Genomic DNA, 20,396 nt, shown 5'->3' with positions numbered 1-20,396 from the left:
TTACTGAGTAACAGTTCATATAAGGAAATCAGTCAATTGAAACAAATTCATTAGGCCTTAATCTATGGATTTCACTTGACTATGTGTGTGTGTGTGTGTGTGTGTGTGTGTGTGTGTGTGTGTGTGTGTGTGCGCTAAGGTATGGAGAGTCAGTCCAGGTCAAGTGTTAAGCAGTTTGATGGCTTGAAGATAGAAACGGTCTCTAAGCCTTTTGGCATCAGACTTCATGTTCCGGTACGTCTTCCCGATGTTAAGGGAGTAAACATGCAAATAATAAACCATGCAAATGATAAATGAACAGGCACCGCATCGTTGTCGGTGATCAGGCCTACCACTGGTGTGTCGTCAGCAAACTTAATGACAGTGTCGGAGTTGTGTTTGGCCACGCAGTCATAGGCGAACAGGGAGTACAGGAGGGTACTAAGTACACACCCCTGAAGGGCCCCAGTTGAGGATCAGTGTGGCAGACTACCCTTACTACCCTTGTTGCCTACCCTTACCACCTGAGGGCGGCCCTTCAGGAAGTCCAGGATCCAGTTGCAGAGGGAGATATTTAGTCCCATGGTCCTTAACTTAGTGATGAGCTTTGTGGGCACTATGGTGTTGAACACTGAGCTGTAGTCAATGAACAGCATTCTCACATAGGTGTTCCTTTTGTCCAGGTGGGAAAGGGCCATGTGGAGTGCGATTGAGATTGCGTCATCTGTGGATCTGTTGGGACGGTATGCGAATTGGAGTGGGTCTAGGGCACATATGTCAGAGTCAAGGCCCGCGGGCCACATCCGGCCCGCAAGAAGGTTTTTTGGCCCCTGGGATGATCTTGATTTATTATTAGAACCGGCCCGCAGCAAGCCGGCAGCCCGCAGATCTTTTACACGCACCAATACTACATTTCCCACAATGCAAAGGTGACGCACCGAGCAGTAGGCTGCTTCATTTCAATATTTATTGGCACAGCAGTCGTCAGCATCACAGTAAAATTAACTTTCAGATACCCATCAAAAATGGCAAAACGGAAGGTGGATACTGAGAACCGGGGGTTTCAAACAAGGTGGGAGTCGGAGTATATGTTCACGAAGGTAGCTGGAAAACCTGTGTGTCTTCTGTGTGGAGAAAGTGTGGCGGTACTGAAAGAGTATAATCTGAGACGACATTATGAAACGAAACACGCGGACAAAAACAAGAATATGGACATGGAACAAAGGCTACAAAAGGCAGAGGAATTAAAACGAGGCCTCAAATCTCGACAGGCTCTGTTCAAAAAAGCCAAATCACAAGGCCAGGCTGCTGTCAAGGCCAGTTTTATTTTGGCAGAAGAGATCGCTAAATCAGCCCGGCCATTTACGGAGGGGATTTCATCAAAAACTGCATGATTAAAGTTTGTGACGAAGTTTGCCCAGAAAAAAGGCAACTCTTTTTAAATGTGAGTCTGAGCAGAAACACCATTGCCGAGAGAGTAGACCAGTTGTCCATCAATCTAAAAGAGCAGCTTGTGAAAAAGGGAAAAGATTTTATTGCATATTCCTTGGCTGTGGATGAGAGCACCGACATTTCTGACATTGCCCAGTTGTCAATTTTCATCCGCGGAGTGGACTCCAACCTAAGCGTGACAGAGGAGTTTTTGGCTTTACGTCCTATGCATGGCACAACTACGGGGCATGATTTGTATGAAGAGGTGTCAAGATGTGTAAATGAGATGGAGCTGCCTTGGGAAAAACTCGTGGGTTTGACAACCGACGGAGCACCTGCGATGTGTGGACACAGGAGCGGACTGGTGGCGAAGATACGGGAAAAGATGCAAGAGGAAAACGCGACAGGTGAGCTGACAGCTTATCATTGTATCATACACCAGGAAGCGTTGTGCGGTAAAGCCTTGAAAATGGAGCATGTAATGAGCATCATCACGCGCACAGTTAACTTTATCAGAGCCAAAGGTTTGAATCACCGCCAGTTCAAGGCATTTCTGACGGAGTTAGAAACGGAGCATGGTGATTTGCCTTATCACACAGAGGTGCGATGGCTAAGCCAGGGAAAGGTGCTTCAAAGATGTTTCGAGCTTCGTGAGGAGATTTGTCTGTTCTTGGACAGCAAAGGGAAAGACACAACACAACTCCGAGACGAAATGTTTCTGTGTGAAATGGCTTTTCTGTGTGACATTACGAGTCATCTGAATGCAATAAACTTGCAGCTGCAGGGTCGGGATCGTGTCATCTCTGATATGTACAGTACAGTGAAGGCATTTAAAACCAAACTGACTCTGTGGGAGACGCAGATGCGGAAAGAAAATTTGAGCCACTTTCCCAGCTGCCAGACCATGAAAGAGAAGCTCTCTACCAGTGCGTTCCCGAGCACACAGTTGGCTGATAAAATAGGTATGCTTGCCGCTGACTTTCGACGCCGATTTGCTGACTTTGAAGCACAAAAAAGCAGGTTGGAACTGCTCGGTAACCCATTTGCTGTTGACGTGGAAAGCTCACCACCAAACCTCCAAATGGAGTTGATTGACCTCCAATGCAATGATGCACTGAGGGCAAAATATGCGGCAGTGGGTGCTGCGGAGTTCGCCCGTTTCCTCCCCGGCACAATGCCCCAGCTGCGCATCCAGGCTGCTCAAACGTTGTCTATGTTTGGCAGCACATACCTGTGTGAACAACTGTTTTCTTTGATGAACCTGAACAAAACATCACACAGAAGTCGACTTACTGCTGAACACCTCCACTCAATTCTGAGGATTTCTTCAGCTCAGAGCCTTACCCCGAACATTGATGAACTTGTGGAAAAGATGGGACACCACCAAGTATCACCCTCAACCTCAAACAAGTGAACATTACTGTGCAATCACATATTTAGAGTTTTTACTCAGTTCAAGTTTAAAAGTTAAAATTTAATATTTGTTTTCACTGCATGTTACTTCTCCTTAAACAAAGTGTTGTTTTTGATTAATAGATTTTTGCACTTTATTTTTTTGTATTTCAATCCAATTATATTTTAAAAATATTTCAGTTGAGTGGATGATAGAAAATTGCTATTATTGTTTTTTCTTTGAAGTAAATTTAGCCCACTTTTGCTAAAATAGAAAATATAGTCTACTGATGGTGCCTTGAATACCGGTTTCTTTCATTTAATGTTCATGTTATGGGGATATTTATATAAAGGAAATTTGTCTTTTGTGTCTGTTGAAAATTAAAGATTACTGACAGAGCCATAAGAAAATATTGCTTTATTTATCTGATCATATTGTAATATATTTGTTAGGTTTTCAGTAGGTTCAATTAGGTTCACTAGACTATATGCGTCATTTAAAAAATTTTCAATGAACATTCGAACAGTCCGGCCCTCGTCTTGTAGCTGATTTTTTTATTTGGCCCTCCGTCCATTTGACTTTGACACCCCTGGTCTAGGGTATCCGGGAGGATGCTGTTGATGTTAGCCATGATCAGCCTTTCAAGCACTTCTTGGCTACCGACGTGAGTGCTACGGGGCGGTAATAATTTAGGCAGGTTACCTTCGCTTCCTTGGGAACAGGGACTATAGTGGTCTGCTTGAAACATGTAGGTATTACAGAGTCGGTCAGGGAGAGGTTGAAAATGTCAGTGAAGACACTTGCCAGTTGGTCCCCGAATGCTTTCAGTACACGTCCTGGTAATCCGTCTGGCCCCGCTGCTTTGTGAATGTTGACCTGTTTTAAGGTCTTGCTCACATCGGCTACCGAGAGCGTTATCACACAGTCATCCAGAACAGCTGGTGCTCTTGTGCATGCTTCAGTGTTGCTTACCTCGAAGCGAGCATAAAAGGCATTTAGCTCATCTGGTAGGCTCGCGTCACAGGGCAGCTCGCGTTTGGGTTTCCCTTTGTAGTCTGTAATAGTTTTCAAGCCCTGCCACATCCGACAAGCATCAGAGCAGGTGTAGTTGGATTCAATCTTAATCCTGTATTGACGCTTTGCCTGTTTGATGGTTCGTCTGAGGTCATAGCGGGATATCTTATAAGCGTCCGGATTACTGTCCCGCTCCTTGAAAGCAGTAGCTCTTGCCTTTAGCGGATGTTGCCTGTAATCCATGGCTTCTGGTTGGGATATGTACGTACGGTCACTGTGGGGACGACATCGTCGATGCACTTATTGATGAAGCCGATGACTGAGATGGTATACTCCTCAATGCCATTGGATGAATCCCAGGAAAATACTCCAGTCTGTGCTAGCAAAACAGTCCTGTAGCGTAGCATTCGCGTCATCTGACCACTTCCGTATTGAGCGAGTCACTGGTACTTCCTGTTTAAGTTTTTGCCTGTAAGCAAGAATCAGGAGGATAGAATTATGGGCTGATTTGCCAAATGGAGGGCGGGGGAGAGCTTTGAATGCATCTATGTGTGTTTAGTAAAGGTGGTCTAGAGTTTTTTCTCTTCTGGTTGCACATACAAATTTGGTACATTTGCCTTCATTAAAGTCCCCGGCCACTGGGAGATCCGCTTCTGGGTGAGCATTTTCTTGTTTGTTTATGGCCTTATAGAGTTGGTTGAGTGCAGTCTTAGTGCCAGCATTGGTCTGTGGTGGTAAATAGACGACTTCGAATAATCTCTTGGTAGATAGTGTGGTCTACAGCTTATCATAAGGTACTCAACCTCAGGCGAGCAATATCTCGAAACTTCTTTAATATTAGACATCGCACACCAGCTGTTATTGACAAATAGACACACATCCCCACACCTTGTCCTACCAGACGTAGCTTCTCTGTTCTGCCGGTGCATGGAAAATCACGCCAGCTCTATATTATCCATGTCATCGTTCACCCACGATTCGGTGAAACACAAGATACTACAGGTTTTAATGGCCCTTTGGTAGGATAATCTTTATCGTAGGTCATCAATTTTATTTTCCAATGATTGCACGTTAGCCAATAGAACGGATAGAAGTGGGATTTTACTTGCTCACCTATGCATTATCATAAGACAATCTCAATCCCAATCCCAATCTCCGTTCCCTTTTTCTCTGTCTTTTCGTTACGCAAATGACAGGGATTTGGGCCTGTTCCCAGGAAAGCAGTATATCCTTCTCGTCGGACTCGTTAAAGGAAAAAGATTCTTCCAGTTTGAGGTGAGTAATCGCTGTTCTGATGTCCAGAAGTTACTTTCGGTCATAAGAGATGGTAGCAGCAACATTATGCACAAAATAACTTGAAAAAAAAACGTTAAAAAAAGAAAGAAATAGTACAGTTGGTTTGGAGCATGTAAAACATCAGCCATCCTTTCGGCGCCATCTTATCATAATATACTATATACAGTTAAAGTCGGAGGTTTACATACACTTACATACACTGGAGGGAGTTATTAAAAGTCGTTTTTCAACCACTCCACAAATTTCTTGTTAACAAACTATAGTTTTGGCAAGTCGGTTAGGACATCTACTTTGTGCATGACACAAGTAATTTTTCCAACAATTGTTTACAGACAGATTATTTCACTTATAATTCACTGTATCACAATTCCAGTGGATCAGAAGTTTACATTCACTAAATTGACTGTACCTTTAAACGGCTTTGATGATGTCATGGCTTTAGAAGCTTCTGATAAGCTAATTGAAATAATTTGAGTCAATTGGAGGTGTATCTGTGGATGTATTTCAAGGCCTAGGCAGAACTGAAAAAGCGTGTGTGAGCAAGGAGGCCTACAAACCTGACTCAGTTACACCAGCTCTGTCAGGAGGAATGGGCCAAAATTCACCCAACTTATTGTGGGAAGCTTGTGGAAGGCTACCCGAAACGTTTGACCCAAGTTAAACAATTTAAAGACAATGCTACCAAATACTAATTGAGTGTATGTAAACTTCTGACCCACCAGGAATGAGATGAAAGAAATAAAAGCTGAAATAAATAATTCTCTCTACTATTATTCTGACATTTCACATTCTTAAAATAAAGTGGTGATCCTAACTGACCTAAGGCAGTGATTTTTTACTAGGATTAAATGTCAGGAATGGTGAAATGTTTTAGGCTATTTTCGGACAAAAAGGAGCATCAGGTACTCCTGGAATGGTAACGAATGGCATGTCCATCATTTGATGAGAAATTACACTGGTCACTCAAAACATTAGTAAAAAAAAGTTTTTATAAAGTAAAGTATAAAGGCGACACAAAAATACGTAACTAATGATCTAGTAAATGGTTTATAAGGACCTATGTTAAACATCTTAAGGAGTAATGACTAATACATGAACAATAAACGTTTTACCAATCCATTCGAATTGCTTTGTTGTGTGGAGCTATTATAAAGTGCTACCCTTGTATATTTAGTTTTATAAAAACAATTTGTTAAATTATAAACCAGTTGTACTTGCATTTCAGCTTGTTGCTACAACTTGTACAATGTTTTGGCGAAGAACAGTAAAACCCATTCTCTCTAAGATGTCTGTGGAGAAGCATCTCTCTCCTTTTAAGGAAACATTTGTCTAAGCAGCTGTCAGCTCTTCTTGATCCTCGCTTCAAGGCCTTCTGGTGCCCAGAGCAGGTAGGTGCCCAGAGCAGCTAGGTGCCCAGAGCTTGTGCCATTGCACAAGAACCGCCTGCAAAGGTAAGCAAGTTTTTTTTGCCTTGTTCTTACCCCTCAACCCCTAACCTGATGTTGTCGCCACGGAGGTATCAAACTTACCTCTCTTCTCCTTGCCTGATGGAAATGTCAGACCCCCTTGTGTTCTGGGAGGACAACGCCCTCCGTTACCCGAACCAATCAAAGTTGACTGCAATGTACCTCCATGTCCCTGCATCCTCAGACCCTGTGGAACGGGTCATCAGCATCGCTAGTAGAACATTCAGGCCTGACCGTTGCTCAATGACAAAACATTTGCGATGGATGTTTATCAAACGCAATCACCACCTTAAATGATTAACCACCATCTACAATGAGCGTTAAATAACCATAGGATATGACCATGATGTAAAATAAATTCTTTCAAAAAATGTTCAACAATAAAATCTGTTTGGTTTACATTTGTTTTACTTTCCATTATTTCAATTGAGAAATGTTTGTTTAACATGTACATTTTTTTCTTCTTAATTTTTCCTGTAAATCATTAAATATTTAATTTGAGGCTATATATTCAGATTCAATTCAGAAAGCCCTCCGAACCATGTGCTAATGATCATATATATTTTGAAATAACTTGCATATATTCAAATACCTTCAAATATGATTGATCTTTCTGAGAGGTATTCAAAAAATTATTTCAAGCATTATTTGTTTTTCTGAGACCCGTATTCAAATATCAAGGCAATAGTTGTCAATAGTTACCCCTCAGTTGATTCTCTAAGTTGGCATTTGTAAAAAAAATATATATATAAAAAAAAAACACAAAGTACAATTATTTTCTGCCCAGGTCTGCTGTGTATGATGGACTCCAAAGCAATCATACTCCATGGTAGTTTAAAGCCTGCTATTAATATAACTATACTTTTTCCATCACTGCTTACTGGTGCTGTAGTTATGAGACAGTGAGCAAGACTGTGTTGAGCTCAGAACTTCAGAGTTATCATAGTGAATGAGTAAACATTTTTTGGGGGGGGTTTATTTGAAAGATTGTGAGGCAGGGTTACTATCTTATTACACATCAATGACTTGGCCTGATTTCCCCCCAGGTCTGTCCATTCATGAATTTTGCCTGATAACTGCGATAAAACACTTGACTGACATCTACGACAAATGACATCCACAAAGGGTTCACAAAATGGTAAGGATGTATGAACAGAAGGCTACACAAAAGCGGGCCACATTTTACGCCACATTTTCTTTCGTTTTTTTTTAGTTGCTCCAGAGGAAATCCCATTACATCATTTTGACAAGCAAGTTGTCATCGAGGTAGGTCCGCATGACATCATCATCATCTCAGTAGAAGACCATTTTTCCTGCACACTCTCCATCATATGTTCCCAAGTTCTCTCACGTCACCCCGCTCCTCCGCTCTCTCCACTGGCTTCCAGTTGAAGCTCGCATCCGCTACAAGACCATGGTGCTTGCCTACGGAGCTGTGAGGGGAACGGCACCTCAGTACCTCCAGGCTCTGATCAGGCCCTACACCCAAACAAGGGCACTGCGTTCATCCACCTCTGGCCTGCTCGCCTCCCTACCACTGAGGAAGTACAGTTCCCGCGCAGCCCAGTCAAAACTGTTCGCTGCTCTGGCCCCCCAATGGTGGAACAAACTCCCTCACGACGCCAGGACAGCGGAGTCAATCACCACCTTCCGGAGACACCTGAAACCCCACCTCTTTCAGGAATACCTAGGATAGGATAAAGTAATCCTTCTCACCCCCCTTAAAAGATTTAGATGCACTATTGTAAAGTGGCTGTTCCACTGGATGTCTTAAGGTGAACACACCAATTTGTAAGTCGCTCTGGATAAGAGCGTCTGCTAAATGACTTAAATGTAAATGTAAATATATGTTTCTAGAATGTTTATATAGGTCACCCTTGAGGTATCTGCGTCAACAATGAAGGTCTTCTTTCAGTTTGAAGAGAGTCGATATGCTTGTCAAAGGCAATATTCTTTCATGTTGGGTCCAGTTTGAGGGTTGGTTTTGGACAACCACTGAAAGACATGGGACCCCGAACCATCCCCTCACAGACTGAAAATGAATGACCTGATCAAAATGTTTCTGGCATGTGTATATTCCCTGTGTGTAAGTAAAATAAAACCTAAGACTTATTCAATGCTAAACGCTGCCATCTAGTGGTCTGTTTTCGGAAAACCAACATTATTAGATAAAAACAATTAATAGATTTCAGATAGACAACATCATATAGCAGTCACTATACTTTATTTGAGGGACAATAGCATACAATTTCTCTGTACAATATTTAACATCCACTTCCAACCAGGCATCTGAAAAAGTTTGTTAAATAACTTCAAAGCATAAAAATGATTGGCAAGTCCACTTGCCAATAGAACAGTCATTTGTGCCAAGTCACACTGTTCGACTATCAGCAAATACAGAACCGAAGCTAACCTAGGTTTAGCTTTAGTGTTGTTTTGAGAGGAAGTGTGTTACAGAAAACACTGTCTGCTGGTCACATACAAGGAATAACATTCTTGCAACACTGCTGGAACATTGTAGCAATGGTATGTCACAATGTTGTAGTGTAACATAAGGGTCTGAGCTAGGATGTCTGAGGTAAAACAATGACTATTTTCACACTACTGAGCCAACCCGAAACATACTTTGCTGGCTCTGATATTTTCCGATCACATTGTCATTTTCAGCTTTCTTCCAGCAACTATGGTGGATGCTTAACCAGGCCATCTCTATCCAACTCAGTTCGGCTTAGTTCGGCTCAGCTCAGTAGTGTGAAAATGGTATATAACTGTTGATTCAGGGTTCCATTTGAGGGGATTTTCATCAGATCACCTTAGAAAGAAGTTAGTCTCATCTGGGGAAGGAAGAGTGACCGTTTTGGGCCATTTGGGCCATAAATTGATACAATTTAAAAACATAGATATACAAAATAAACAGGTAAAATCTTATTATGTAATAATTCATTTATCTGGGACTTTTTCCCATCTTTGTGATATATTCTAATAACAATAGAAACAACCTCATGCTATATCCATCATCTACGATCTAAAAATGACATATATTTACATAATGTGCATTTCAATATCCCAGTCAATCTGAAGTCAAATGTTATTTGGGCTTTCTGAAGTTTATCTGAAAGAAAGTCAACTCTCACAAGAAGGCCAAGGTCTGATCAACAAAGAAGATTGTAAGTGTGGCTTGGGGTTTAAAACGTCTGTACAGTGAAATCAGCTTTGTAGAAGTAGTTGTGGTTTAAAAATAAAATCATGTACACAAAATGACATCCTCAAAATACCAGAAATCATCAGAAGACCACAACATGGCTACATATGTATTTTGTTTCTCAGAAGCACAAACAACAACCAAAATAATGCAGAAGTACTGTAGTGATTGTATATCAGACTGTTGGTTCACCACTAACTGCTTGGAAACTGGTGCCCCTTCCACTCTTCCTCCAATGCCCTTTGCTTGCTAGTTGCTATTGCTGAGCGCTACAGGGTTCCAGTGTGTAGCGAGGGAGGGGATTCACAGTAACGGCCACCATTCTATGGCTTTCTCAATTAAAATTTCCTTGAATCTTCGCATCCCCTCTCCTCCTCCTCAACCATATTAGGCAAGGAGATAGGATGTGAGGAATCAAGGAAAGACTAATTGCGATAGAGCCTACATCCGCTGCGAGACCACTGGCCAACTGCAGCCTTTACCCCCAAGAGTACAGCCACAATCAGGTAATACAGTTGGGCTTTCCCTAAGTCCGTTCCACTGTCTTTCAGATAGAGGTAAAGTAATAATTCTTTGAGTTGGCACCTGCCCACCTGCTCTCTGTCTAATACCCAAAAGCTCAGCTCAGCAAATCATTAAAACATCAATAGACAAGATTACATTTTTTTTTTTTGAAATGCTACAGTGGTGTGAAAGTCGCTCCTGCAGCAATGCAAGTACGTACGTTGCACCATTCTGCACGGGTTGCATATACTGTAGTAATTACTGAAAAGCATAGTATTGAATCCCTGAACGTTGTTGAAGATGTTGTAATTCCAGTTTAAACACTGACTAGGTGTGAAGAGAGAGAATGCAAAGATGAACGCATCATCATCCGTGTCAATGTCACCCAGAAGACAAATCTGAGCTCATACAACAAGCTAGAAATGGAATATAGAACACATTCACAAATCAAATTCCGGAAGGACGACGAGAGTCATCCTTGTTTTGCCCAGGGTGGGTCTACAGTAGTAACGTTGTCACACTGATTAAAAGGCTCAACTGAGTTGAGATGATAGAGAGGCTAGAAGTAGAGATGTTTTAACACTACGGTTGAGATGGCACCAGGAAGAGAGAGAGTCAGTGTGAAAGGTCACCCGGGTCTCAAAGCAGAAGGGTAGTAACTAGGGACTGGAGAAAGAGAGAGAAGGGTAGTAGCTAGGGACTGGAGAGAGAGAGAGAGAGAGAGAAGGGTAGTAGCTAGGGACTGGAGAGAGAGAGAGAGAGAGAGAGAGAAGGGTAGTAGCTAGGGACTGGAGAGAGAGAGAGAGAAGGGTAGTAGCTAGGGACTGGAGAGAGAGAGAGAGAAGGGTAGTAGCTAGGGACTGGAGAGAGAGAGAGAGAGGGGTAGTAGCTAGGGACTGGAGAGAGAGAAGGGTAGTAGCTAGGGACTGGAGAGAGAGAGAGAAGGGTAGTAGCTAGGGACTGGAGAGAGAGAGAGAGAGGGGTAGTAGCTAGGGACTGGAGAGAGAGAGAGAGAGGGGTAGTAGTTAGGGACTGGAGAGAGAGAGAGAGAGAGGGGTAGTAGCTAGGGACTGGAGAGAGAGAGAAGGGTAGTAGCTAGGGACTGGAGAGAGAGAGAAGGGTAGTAGCTAGGGACTGAAGAGAGAGAGAGAAGGGTAGTAGCTAGGGACTGGAGACAGAAGGGTAGTAGCTAGGGACTGGAGAGACAGAAGGGTAGTAGCTAGGGACAGGAGAGAGAGAAGGGTAGTAGCCAGGGACTGGAGACAGAAGGATAGTAGCTAGAGACTGGAGAGACAGAAGGGTAGTAGCTAGGGACTGGAGAGACAAAAGGGTAGTAGCAAGGGACAGGAGAGAGGGAAGGGTAGTGGGTAGGAACTGGAGGCAGAAGGGTAGTAGCTAGGGACAGGAGAGAGGGAAGGGTAGTGGGTAGGAACTGGAGGCAGAAGGGTAGTAGCTAGGGACAGGAGAGACAGAAGGGTAGTAGCTAGGGACTGGAGAGACAGAAGGGTAGTAGCTAGGGACTGGAGAGACAGAAGGGTAGTAGCTAGAGACTCAGGAGAGACAGAAGGGTAGTAGCAAGGGACTCAGGAGAGACAGAAGGGTAGTAGCTAGGGACTCAGGAGAGACAGAAGGGTAGTAGCTAGGGACTCAGGAGAGACAGAAGGGTAGTAGCTAGGGACTCAGGAGAGACAGAAGGGTAGTAGCTAGGGACTCAGGAGAGACAGAAGGGTAGTAGCTAGGGACTCAGGAGAGACAGAAGGGTAGTAGCTAGGGACTCAGGAGAGACAGAAGGGTAGTAGCTAGGGACTCAGGAGAGACAGAAGGGTAGTAGCTAGGGACTCAGGAGAGACAGAAGGGTAGTAGCTAGGGACTCAGGAGAGACAGAAGGGTAGTAGCTAGGGACTCAGGAGAGACAGAAGGGTAGTAGCTAGGGACTCAGGAGAGACAGAAGGGTAGTAGCTAGGGACTCAGGAGAGACAGAAGGGTAGTAGCTAGGGACTCAGGAGAGACAGAAGGGTAGTAGCTAGGGACTCAGGAGAGACAGAAGGGTAGTAGCTAGGGACTCAGGAGAGACAGAAGGGTAGTAGCTAGGGACTCAGGAGAGACAGAAGGGTAGTAGCTAGGGACTCGGGAGAGACAGAAGGGTAGTAGCTAGGGACTCGAGAAGTAGCTAGGGACTGGGAGATACAGATGGATATTAACTAGGGAGTCAAGAGAGACAGAAGAGTAGCTTCCTGAGCTTGTTTAAAAAGAAGACCAAAGGATATCCAAAAGGCATGCTCACATCATTAAATACTCGATTGACACAGCAAGCCAAAATAAGGAAGAAGTGCATTTTAAAATAATTTTCAATGAGTTAGGGGGTTATTGAAATACTCTTAAAATGTAGGAGTAACATGTTTTCAATAAAAAACTAATTAAAACCGCAAGGAAGGACAAAATAAGGAAAAATAATAAGGAAAAAAACAAGGACAAAACAAAATCGTGCAAAGAAGAAAAACAAGAAGGCAGATACACGTGTGTAAATGTATGGTCATACAACTCTTGGCGGGATAGTTTTAAAAAACTGTGGTGATAATGGTTCTATTTTCACCTGCCACAGCTGTACAGTATACAGTTCGATAATACCAAAGTAATGATGTCATCTGAACGGTTTCCAGAGAGATTGTTGTCGTCCCAGAAATATACTTAATAGAACTAGAAACAACAGTAGTTCTGTCTCTAGAGTTGCAGTGTTGTAATGAAGATGGAACTGAGGTATACCTTGTTGATTTGAGGGAGGTCTATGGTTTTGCTTTCAAAGTAGTAACGCTTGGAAATGGATCCCCCCACTCCCCTAAAATAAACCTTGACTGCCATTGTTTTGATATGATGTACAGCAGCAGTACACGTGACATTCAGAAGCTGTTTCTTATTGGCATTTACACGTTGTCATTATCATTTAAACACAGAAAGAAAACCGCAAAGGAATTTTAAAACAAGTTGCCCTTTTTCCTTCACTGAGCCATAACAGTTCTTCCTCTTGGAGCGTCCATCCTCTCCCTCTTCTTTTTCTTAGAAAATAGAACAGAAGTCTGTTAGGCGGTCCTAGTGTTTTCATATAGAAAATATCCCTTTTGCCCAGCTCACAGCGTTTTGTTACGACCTAGTGTTGCTCTTTTGAAGGAGTCTGTTGTACAGTTTGAGGCTCGCTATGGGAGTCCACCTGAATCCAACACATCGTGATACTATGAAGTGGGTAGAAACCAAACCAGTGTTGGTGGGCACAGCCAGGTATTTCCTGAATGACAGTAGTGTAGCGCCCAGCACTAAAACACAACCACGCCATGCCAGCACGCCCAGCTGAGGGGGTCAAGGGTCAGAGATGAACCCGGGGTCACCCAGAGTTCATGATCCTGAAAGGGCCACTCTGGTCGATCAATGTGTACCTGAAAACATCCAGTCAAAATAGCTCCATGTCCACCACCTGACACGCCCAGTCAATGTCTGTCCATTCATAGGCTGGACTCTTTGGGAGGGAAGTCCACGTTGGTCACCATGGTGACGACGGTGACAATCTCCTCGGGGGCGACAATGTTGGTCTGGCGTCGCATCTGGATGATGCGTTCCTCCACGCAGCCCGCCGAGAGCCGCGCCTCGGCCTCGTGGTCCCAGCACTCCTCGATGGTCTCACACAGCATCATCAGGCCCTGGGACAAGCATGAAAGAGCATATATATGGTCATTTAAGCCGAAGTTCTTATCCCAAGCATCTCACAGAACCGTCAACATTGACACACGCAGGACTTGAACCCATAACCCTGATGTTGCTAGCTCTATGGTTCTAACCCATTGGTTTCCAACCTTTTTCGGTTACTGTATCAACAACTGAATTTTGCTCTGCCCGGAGTACCCCTGAAATATCCCCTCATGTGCATTTTACCAGTAAACATATGGTCTCATGAGTCCTAATACCCTTGGTTGGGAACTGTTCTAACCTACAGAGTAATTGGAACCACATGCTAATAAACAATGAATGATCTATACGTTTGAAACGTCATCCTATCCAGTAACACCACTAGCAAACCCACTATACTCCTAGTGTGTACTTCACTATACACTTTTCATGTGACAGTGTGTCCTCACCAGTGGAGTAAAGTACTTCAGTAAAAATACTTGAAAGTACTATTTAGGGAGTTTTTTGTGGTATCTGTACTTTACTATTTATATTTTTTGCCAACTTTTACTTCACTACCTTCTTAAAGAAAATAATGTACTTTATACTCCATACATTTTCCCTGACACCCAAAAGTACTCGTTACATTTTGACAGGAAAATGGTTTGCTTAAAATGTGAAACGATTTTCACTCTTAATACTCTTAATACTTAAGTATATTTTAGAAATTCAATTTACATTTAGAACCAAATACTTTTAGACCTTTACTCAGTTTTTACTGGGTGACTTTCACTTTTACTTGAGTAATTTTCTATTAAAGGTATCTTTACTTTTACTCAAGTACGACAGTTGAGTACTTTTCCCCCCAACACTGGTCTTCACTCACTGTGTGTTTCTGCCAGCACTCTCGGAGGCAGGGCCGTAGCTTCTTGTGGACCACCACCTCCTGCATGTCCTCTAGAGACGGGTGCTGGCCGACCTCCTCCTCGAAGGGCAGTGTGTACTCATCCACAGGACCTGCAACAAAACACACACACACACAGCGTGAGAATACAGAGAAACCCACACACACACACACACACACACACACACACACACACAAGCAGAGAAGCCACACACACAGTGACTCCTTTGGGATCACATTCGGCACTGTAAGTATTCTGGTCACTTCCGTCAGCTCCGCGTGGAGTCAGCAGTCGGCCGTGTCCCCGAGTCACTGATCCTCACTGAGACGCACAAGGTCAACATACCCGTTTCAAACACACGAAGACACACACACACCCACGTTGTTCTCTCACCGTCTGCAGCGGTGCAGCGAGCGGCCAGCTCCCACAGCACCAGCCCCATGGCGTACATGTCTATCCTCAGGAAGGAGTCTCTCTGGAAGTTGATGGCCCCCTCCAGCACCTCAGGGGCCATGTAGCGCCTCGTGCCCACCTGGAGAAGCACAGCAGAAGGCTACACGGTAACACTCTGTCTCATGTCAACAACACACTGCCCTCAGGCCATAGCTCACCACGAAAAATCAACGGTTGTCCGATACTTACACACCTCTTACGGACCTCAATGTGGGATATTCTGCCGCCTTTGAAGTCTGAACATGTATTTGATGCTGGAGTGAAATACAGCATCACTACATTCACCGATTCTGCTCCCTTCTGCAGGTTAATACAGCATCACTACATTCACCGATTCTGCTCTCTTCTGCAGGTTAATAGAGCATCACTACATTCACCGATTCTGCTCCCTTCTGCAGGTTAATACAGCATCACTACATTCACCGATTCTGCAGGTTAATACAGCATCACTACATTCACAGATTCTGCTCTCTTCTGCAGGTTAATACAGCATCACTACATTCACCGATTCTGCTCTCTTCTGCAGGTTAATACAGCATCACTACATTCACCGATTCTGTTCTCTTCTGCAGGTTAATACAGCATCACTACATTCACCGATTCTGCAGGTTAATACAGCATCACTACATTCACCGATTCTGCTCTCTTCTGCAGGTTAATACAGCATCACTACATTCACCGATTCTGCTCTCTTCTGCAGGTTAATACAGCATCACTACATTCACCGATTCTGCAGGTTAATACAGCATCACTACATTCACCAATTCTGCTCTCTTCTGCAGGTTAATACAGCATCACTACATTCACCGATTCTGCTCCCTTCTGCAGGTTAATACAGCATCACTACATTCACCGATTCTGCTCCCTTCTGCAGGTTAATACAGCATCACTACATTCACCGATTCTGCAGGTTAATACAGCATCACTACATTCACCGATTCTGCTCTCTTCTGCAGGTTAATACAGCATCACTACATTCACCGATTCTGCTCCCTTCTGCAGGTTAATACAGCATCACTACATTCACCGATTCTGCTCCCTTCTGCAGGTTAATACAGCATCACTACATTCACCGATTCTGCAGGTTAATACAGCATCACTACATTCACCGATTCTGCTCCCTTCTGCAGGTTAATAGAGCATCACTACATTCACCGATTCTGCTCCCTTCTGCAGGTTAATACAGCATCACTACATTCACCGATTCTGCTCCCTTCTGCAGGTTAATAGAGCATCAGAATAACCAGCGTTATTAGTTTACCTGTCCGTGGGTGTCTCCTGCTGACTTCCCAGCTTCAAACTTCAGGGCCAGGCCGAAGTCCGCTATGCAGGCTGTCAGGTTGTTCTTCAGAAGCACGTTCTTGCTCTTCATGTCCCTGTCGGAGCCAGAAAGAGAGTGATAAGTAAACCGCAGACAGAGGAACAAGGGGAGTCGGCCTCAATACTATTGATGTGATGGAATGTATTCATTCTACCGGCCGTAACATATATGTGTGTTTTTGTCCCTGTGCCCCCCCCCCCAGAAACAATAACGTTTATTTAACCGGGTAGGCCAGTTGAGAACAAGTTCTCATTTACAACTGCGACCTGGCCAATATAAAGCAAAGCAGTGTGACACAAACAACAACACAGAGATACACGTGGAAAAAACAAAACATACAGTCAATAACACAGTAGAAAAATCTGTATACAGTGTGTGTAAATGAAGTAAGGGGGTAAGGCAATAAATAGGCCATAGTGGCGAAGTAATTACAATTGAGCAATTAACACTGGAGTGATATACGTGCAGAAGAGAATGGGCAAGTAGAAATAAGTGGTGTGCAAAAGAGCAGAAAAAAACTAAAAAACAAATATTGGGATGAAGTAGGTAGTTGGTTGAATGGGCTATTTACAGATGGGCTGTGTACAGCTGCAGTGATTGGTAAGCTGCTCTGACAGCTGATGCTTGAAGTTAGTGAGGGGAGATATACGTCTCCAACTTCAGCGATTTTTTCAATTCGTTCTGTTTTTTGATTCAAGGTAGGGCCGGGCCGAGCCGATACCACCCCCCACCCACCTGTGTGCGACGGCGGGCTTGTGTCCGTCCTTCAGCCCAGGGATGTCCTCGTGGAGATAGGCCAGGCCACGGGCCAAGGTCTGGGAGATGTGGCACAGCTCGTTCCACGACACCACGTTGGCCTTCAGGTAATCAGTCAGAGAGCCCTGTGGGCGAAACACAATTAGTGTTTGTCTTTTTTCTATTCACCCTGCAAGATTGTACGCAGGAAAATGAGGACATCTCTGATTCTGCTACAGCTGTGACATGGGGGCGGTAAAGGAGTTGTAGTAACACTGTCCAACCACTGGAAGGCAGACAACCTGTAGTTGCCAGTCATTGGAAACCTGCTTCAGGGGCTGACCCTTTGCTGCTTCCAGCCTCTCGGTATATGTGTGGCAGAGGAGGCTGATGGGAAGAGCTATAGGGGGGTGGGCTTATTGTAATGGCTGGAATGGAATTAATGGGACGGAGTCAAACAAGCGGCACCCATATGTTTGATGTGGAACCATTTATTCCATCCCAGTTGTTACAATAGTCTGTCCCCTATAGCTCCCCCCCACCAGCCTCCTGTGATGTGTGGTGTCTGGTCGGTTGGGGTTGTAAGAACAAATAGACCAGGGTTCCCCAACCGGCGACCCGCAGGCCAATTTTATTTGAGACAATGTTTTGAGGGGTCTTTTCAGCTCCAAGTGATTTTAATTTTGGAAATCTCTTCCAAAGTATTCCCACACATAATAGAGAGACATATGAGATTGTATACAAATGTAAGCAAGGTTCAAAAATATGTATTTTTTTGTCAAATATATCTGTTTGGGCTTTTTGTAGTCAATTTACAAATTTGGGCTTTTTGTAGTCTACAAATGATTTGTAATTACGTTCCGGCCCACTGATCATCCTGTCAAGAAATAATCGTCCCACAGCTGAATCTAGTTCATGATCCCTGAAATAGACAAATGTACATTTCAACGGACAATCAAGTTTACGTATTCGTACGTTGTCGTGATAGGCTGTGATGAGCCAGAGGTCTATGTCCATGTTGTTGCCTCTCTTCTCCACACCGATAAAGTGGAGCAGGTTCTCGTGTTTCATCCCACTCAGGCTGTAGATCTCATACTCGTTCTGCCATGAAAGCTTGTCCTGCAGGCAACACCCCAACACACAACATTAGGTTCTCTGTAGCTCAGTTGGTAGAGGATGGCGCTTACTACGGCAGGATTGTGGGTTTGATTCCTGGGACCACCCATACGTAAAATGCTTGCACGCATGACTAAGTCGCTTTGGATAAAAGCGTCTGTTAAATAATATAAGCTATTAGCTATTTCACCTTGTGTGATGTACAAATATGACATAAATTGAACACGATAACTAATAGAGCTTAACCTCAAATCAATCAATTATTTGTATAAAGTCCTTTTCTTTTTTTTATCTCAACGGTGTACCTCAACGTCCAACTCATACCTGAATGGGGAAGACCTTGACAGCCACGTAGTCGTCCAGGAGCTGAGCCTTCCACACACAGCCGAAGCGCCCCCTGGCTTTGACCTCGATCAACTGCAGTGGCTTCTGCCCCATGATGGGCGAGGGAGGGGTGTGTGGCCCCAGTGGGTCCTGTAGCAGAGGGCGGACAGGGAGATAGACAGCAGGTTTGGTACTGGGATCAATGAAAACACTCATACGCTCTGTACTACCACTGAGCCATCGAGTCTACGTACTTTGTGTCGGGCTCAATTCCATTTCAATTCAGTCAATTGATTCAGGAGGTACATTGAAATGCCAATTCCAATTTCCATCATTGCTTCTCAGTTGAGAAGAGCGGAGAGAGAGAGAGAGAGAACAGGTGCACGCCCTCACAGTGTTCGGTCCCCACATGACAGCGATACGCCGGATACAATTCTATTGCATCTAATCAGTTCCCGTCATTGCGCTAACAGGAACAGTCTTTTTAAACTCTAAAAGCTGTGTAACTGCTGGGCACATACTTGGGAAGACAGATCATTATATAAAACTTTTAAAAAAGAGTCCAGACTAGACATCGACGAATCTCATCAGGTTGTCATGGGAAAGATTTCTAGCGTGGAAAACTGTATTCGTTAGTCCAGACACAGAGTGGTGTGAACGTTTCTTTAAAAACACTGTCTGCAGGGATCATTCCAGGACAAGGAGAGGGCATTCTACTAGTTATGTGGTCCCGTGTGGCTCAGTTGGTAGAGCAGGGCACTCGCAACGCCAAGGCTGTGAATTCGAGTCACACAGGGGACCAGTATGAAAAAAATGAAATGCACTCGCTACTTACTGTAAGTCGCTCGGGATAAGACCGCCTGATAAACGACTAAAACGCTATAAGTGGAATAGAACGGTGATAGAGGACGCCTCCCTACGCGGCGCACTACTTTTGACCAGGGCCCGTAGGACTCCGGTCAAAAGTAGTGCACTATACTGTATAGGGAACAGGGCGCCTTTTGGGGCCGCACCCAGGAGCCTTCCCAAAAATACCCAGAGGCCTTCACAGGGCATTAGCTCGGTCAGTCCTACCGCCCTCTTCAAAGACATGGACCAACATCCGCTTTCAATTAGATCCTTCCATGTTATTACAGGTCTATTTGAAGACCAAGGGTATCTCACACAAATCCTCCCAACTAAAATAGAGAGTAAATAAGAGACAGAGGAGAAGAGAGGAGACGTCTGGGACTCGGATGACGCTAGGTAATAAAGAGAGGAGAGGTAGCCTTCAGCCTGAGATTCCTGTGATGCGTCCCAAATGGCTTCCTATTTTCTGAACTACCTTTGACCGAGGCCTATATGGTTCTGATCAAAAGTGGTGCATTATGTATGCAATAGGGGGCCATTTGGGATGCCGGCGTGATCTTGGCCGGGTTGAAAACAAGGAGGGCGTGGCAGTGGCTGCTGTCAGAAGTAATGGCGTGTATATTAGCATGTTTATATCTGGGTAGTGTATCGCATGAAGAGCAACATGATCACGAGTGGCCTGGATGGGTCAAGCCTCTCCCTCTGGTGATGGCTTAGGGCAGGGTTAGTCTCATATCAACAACGTGGTAGAGGG

The 20,396-nt window shown here is 44.1% G+C and overlaps 1 protein-coding gene across 2 annotated transcripts in view; it reads right to left on the bottom strand.

Moving 5' to 3' along the window:
• Positions 1-8,786: 8,786 nt before the first annotated feature.
• Positions 8,787-20,396, bottom strand: part of LOC115134071 (activin receptor type-2A) — a 42,386-nt gene continuing 30,776 nt past the window's right edge. For both annotated transcript variants that reach the window (XM_029667660.2, XM_029667671.2), the window contains exons 5-11: positions 18,794-18,943; positions 18,329-18,472; positions 17,354-17,499; positions 16,559-16,673; positions 15,238-15,376; positions 14,826-14,956; positions 8,787-13,974 (exon numbers count right to left, since the gene is read on the bottom strand). In XM_029667660.2, coding sequence (XP_029523520.1) covers positions 13,780-13,974; positions 14,826-14,956; positions 15,238-15,376; positions 16,559-16,673; positions 17,354-17,499; positions 18,329-18,472; positions 18,794-18,943 — 1,020 coding nt within the window. In that variant the 3' untranslated portion in view covers positions 8,787-13,779. The remainder of the gene's footprint in view (positions 13,975-14,825; positions 14,957-15,237; positions 15,377-16,558; positions 16,674-17,353; positions 17,500-18,328; positions 18,473-18,793; positions 18,944-20,396) is intronic.

This window comes from Oncorhynchus nerka, linkage group LG2 (genome assembly GCF_034236695.1).
Source record: "Oncorhynchus nerka isolate Pitt River linkage group LG2, Oner_Uvic_2.0, whole genome shotgun sequence".
NCBI classification, from domain to species: Eukaryota; Metazoa; Chordata; class Actinopteri; order Salmoniformes; family Salmonidae; genus Oncorhynchus; species Oncorhynchus nerka.
Note: the sequence above shows the minus strand (reverse complement) of the source record. Positions and strands in the feature narration are given on the sequence as shown.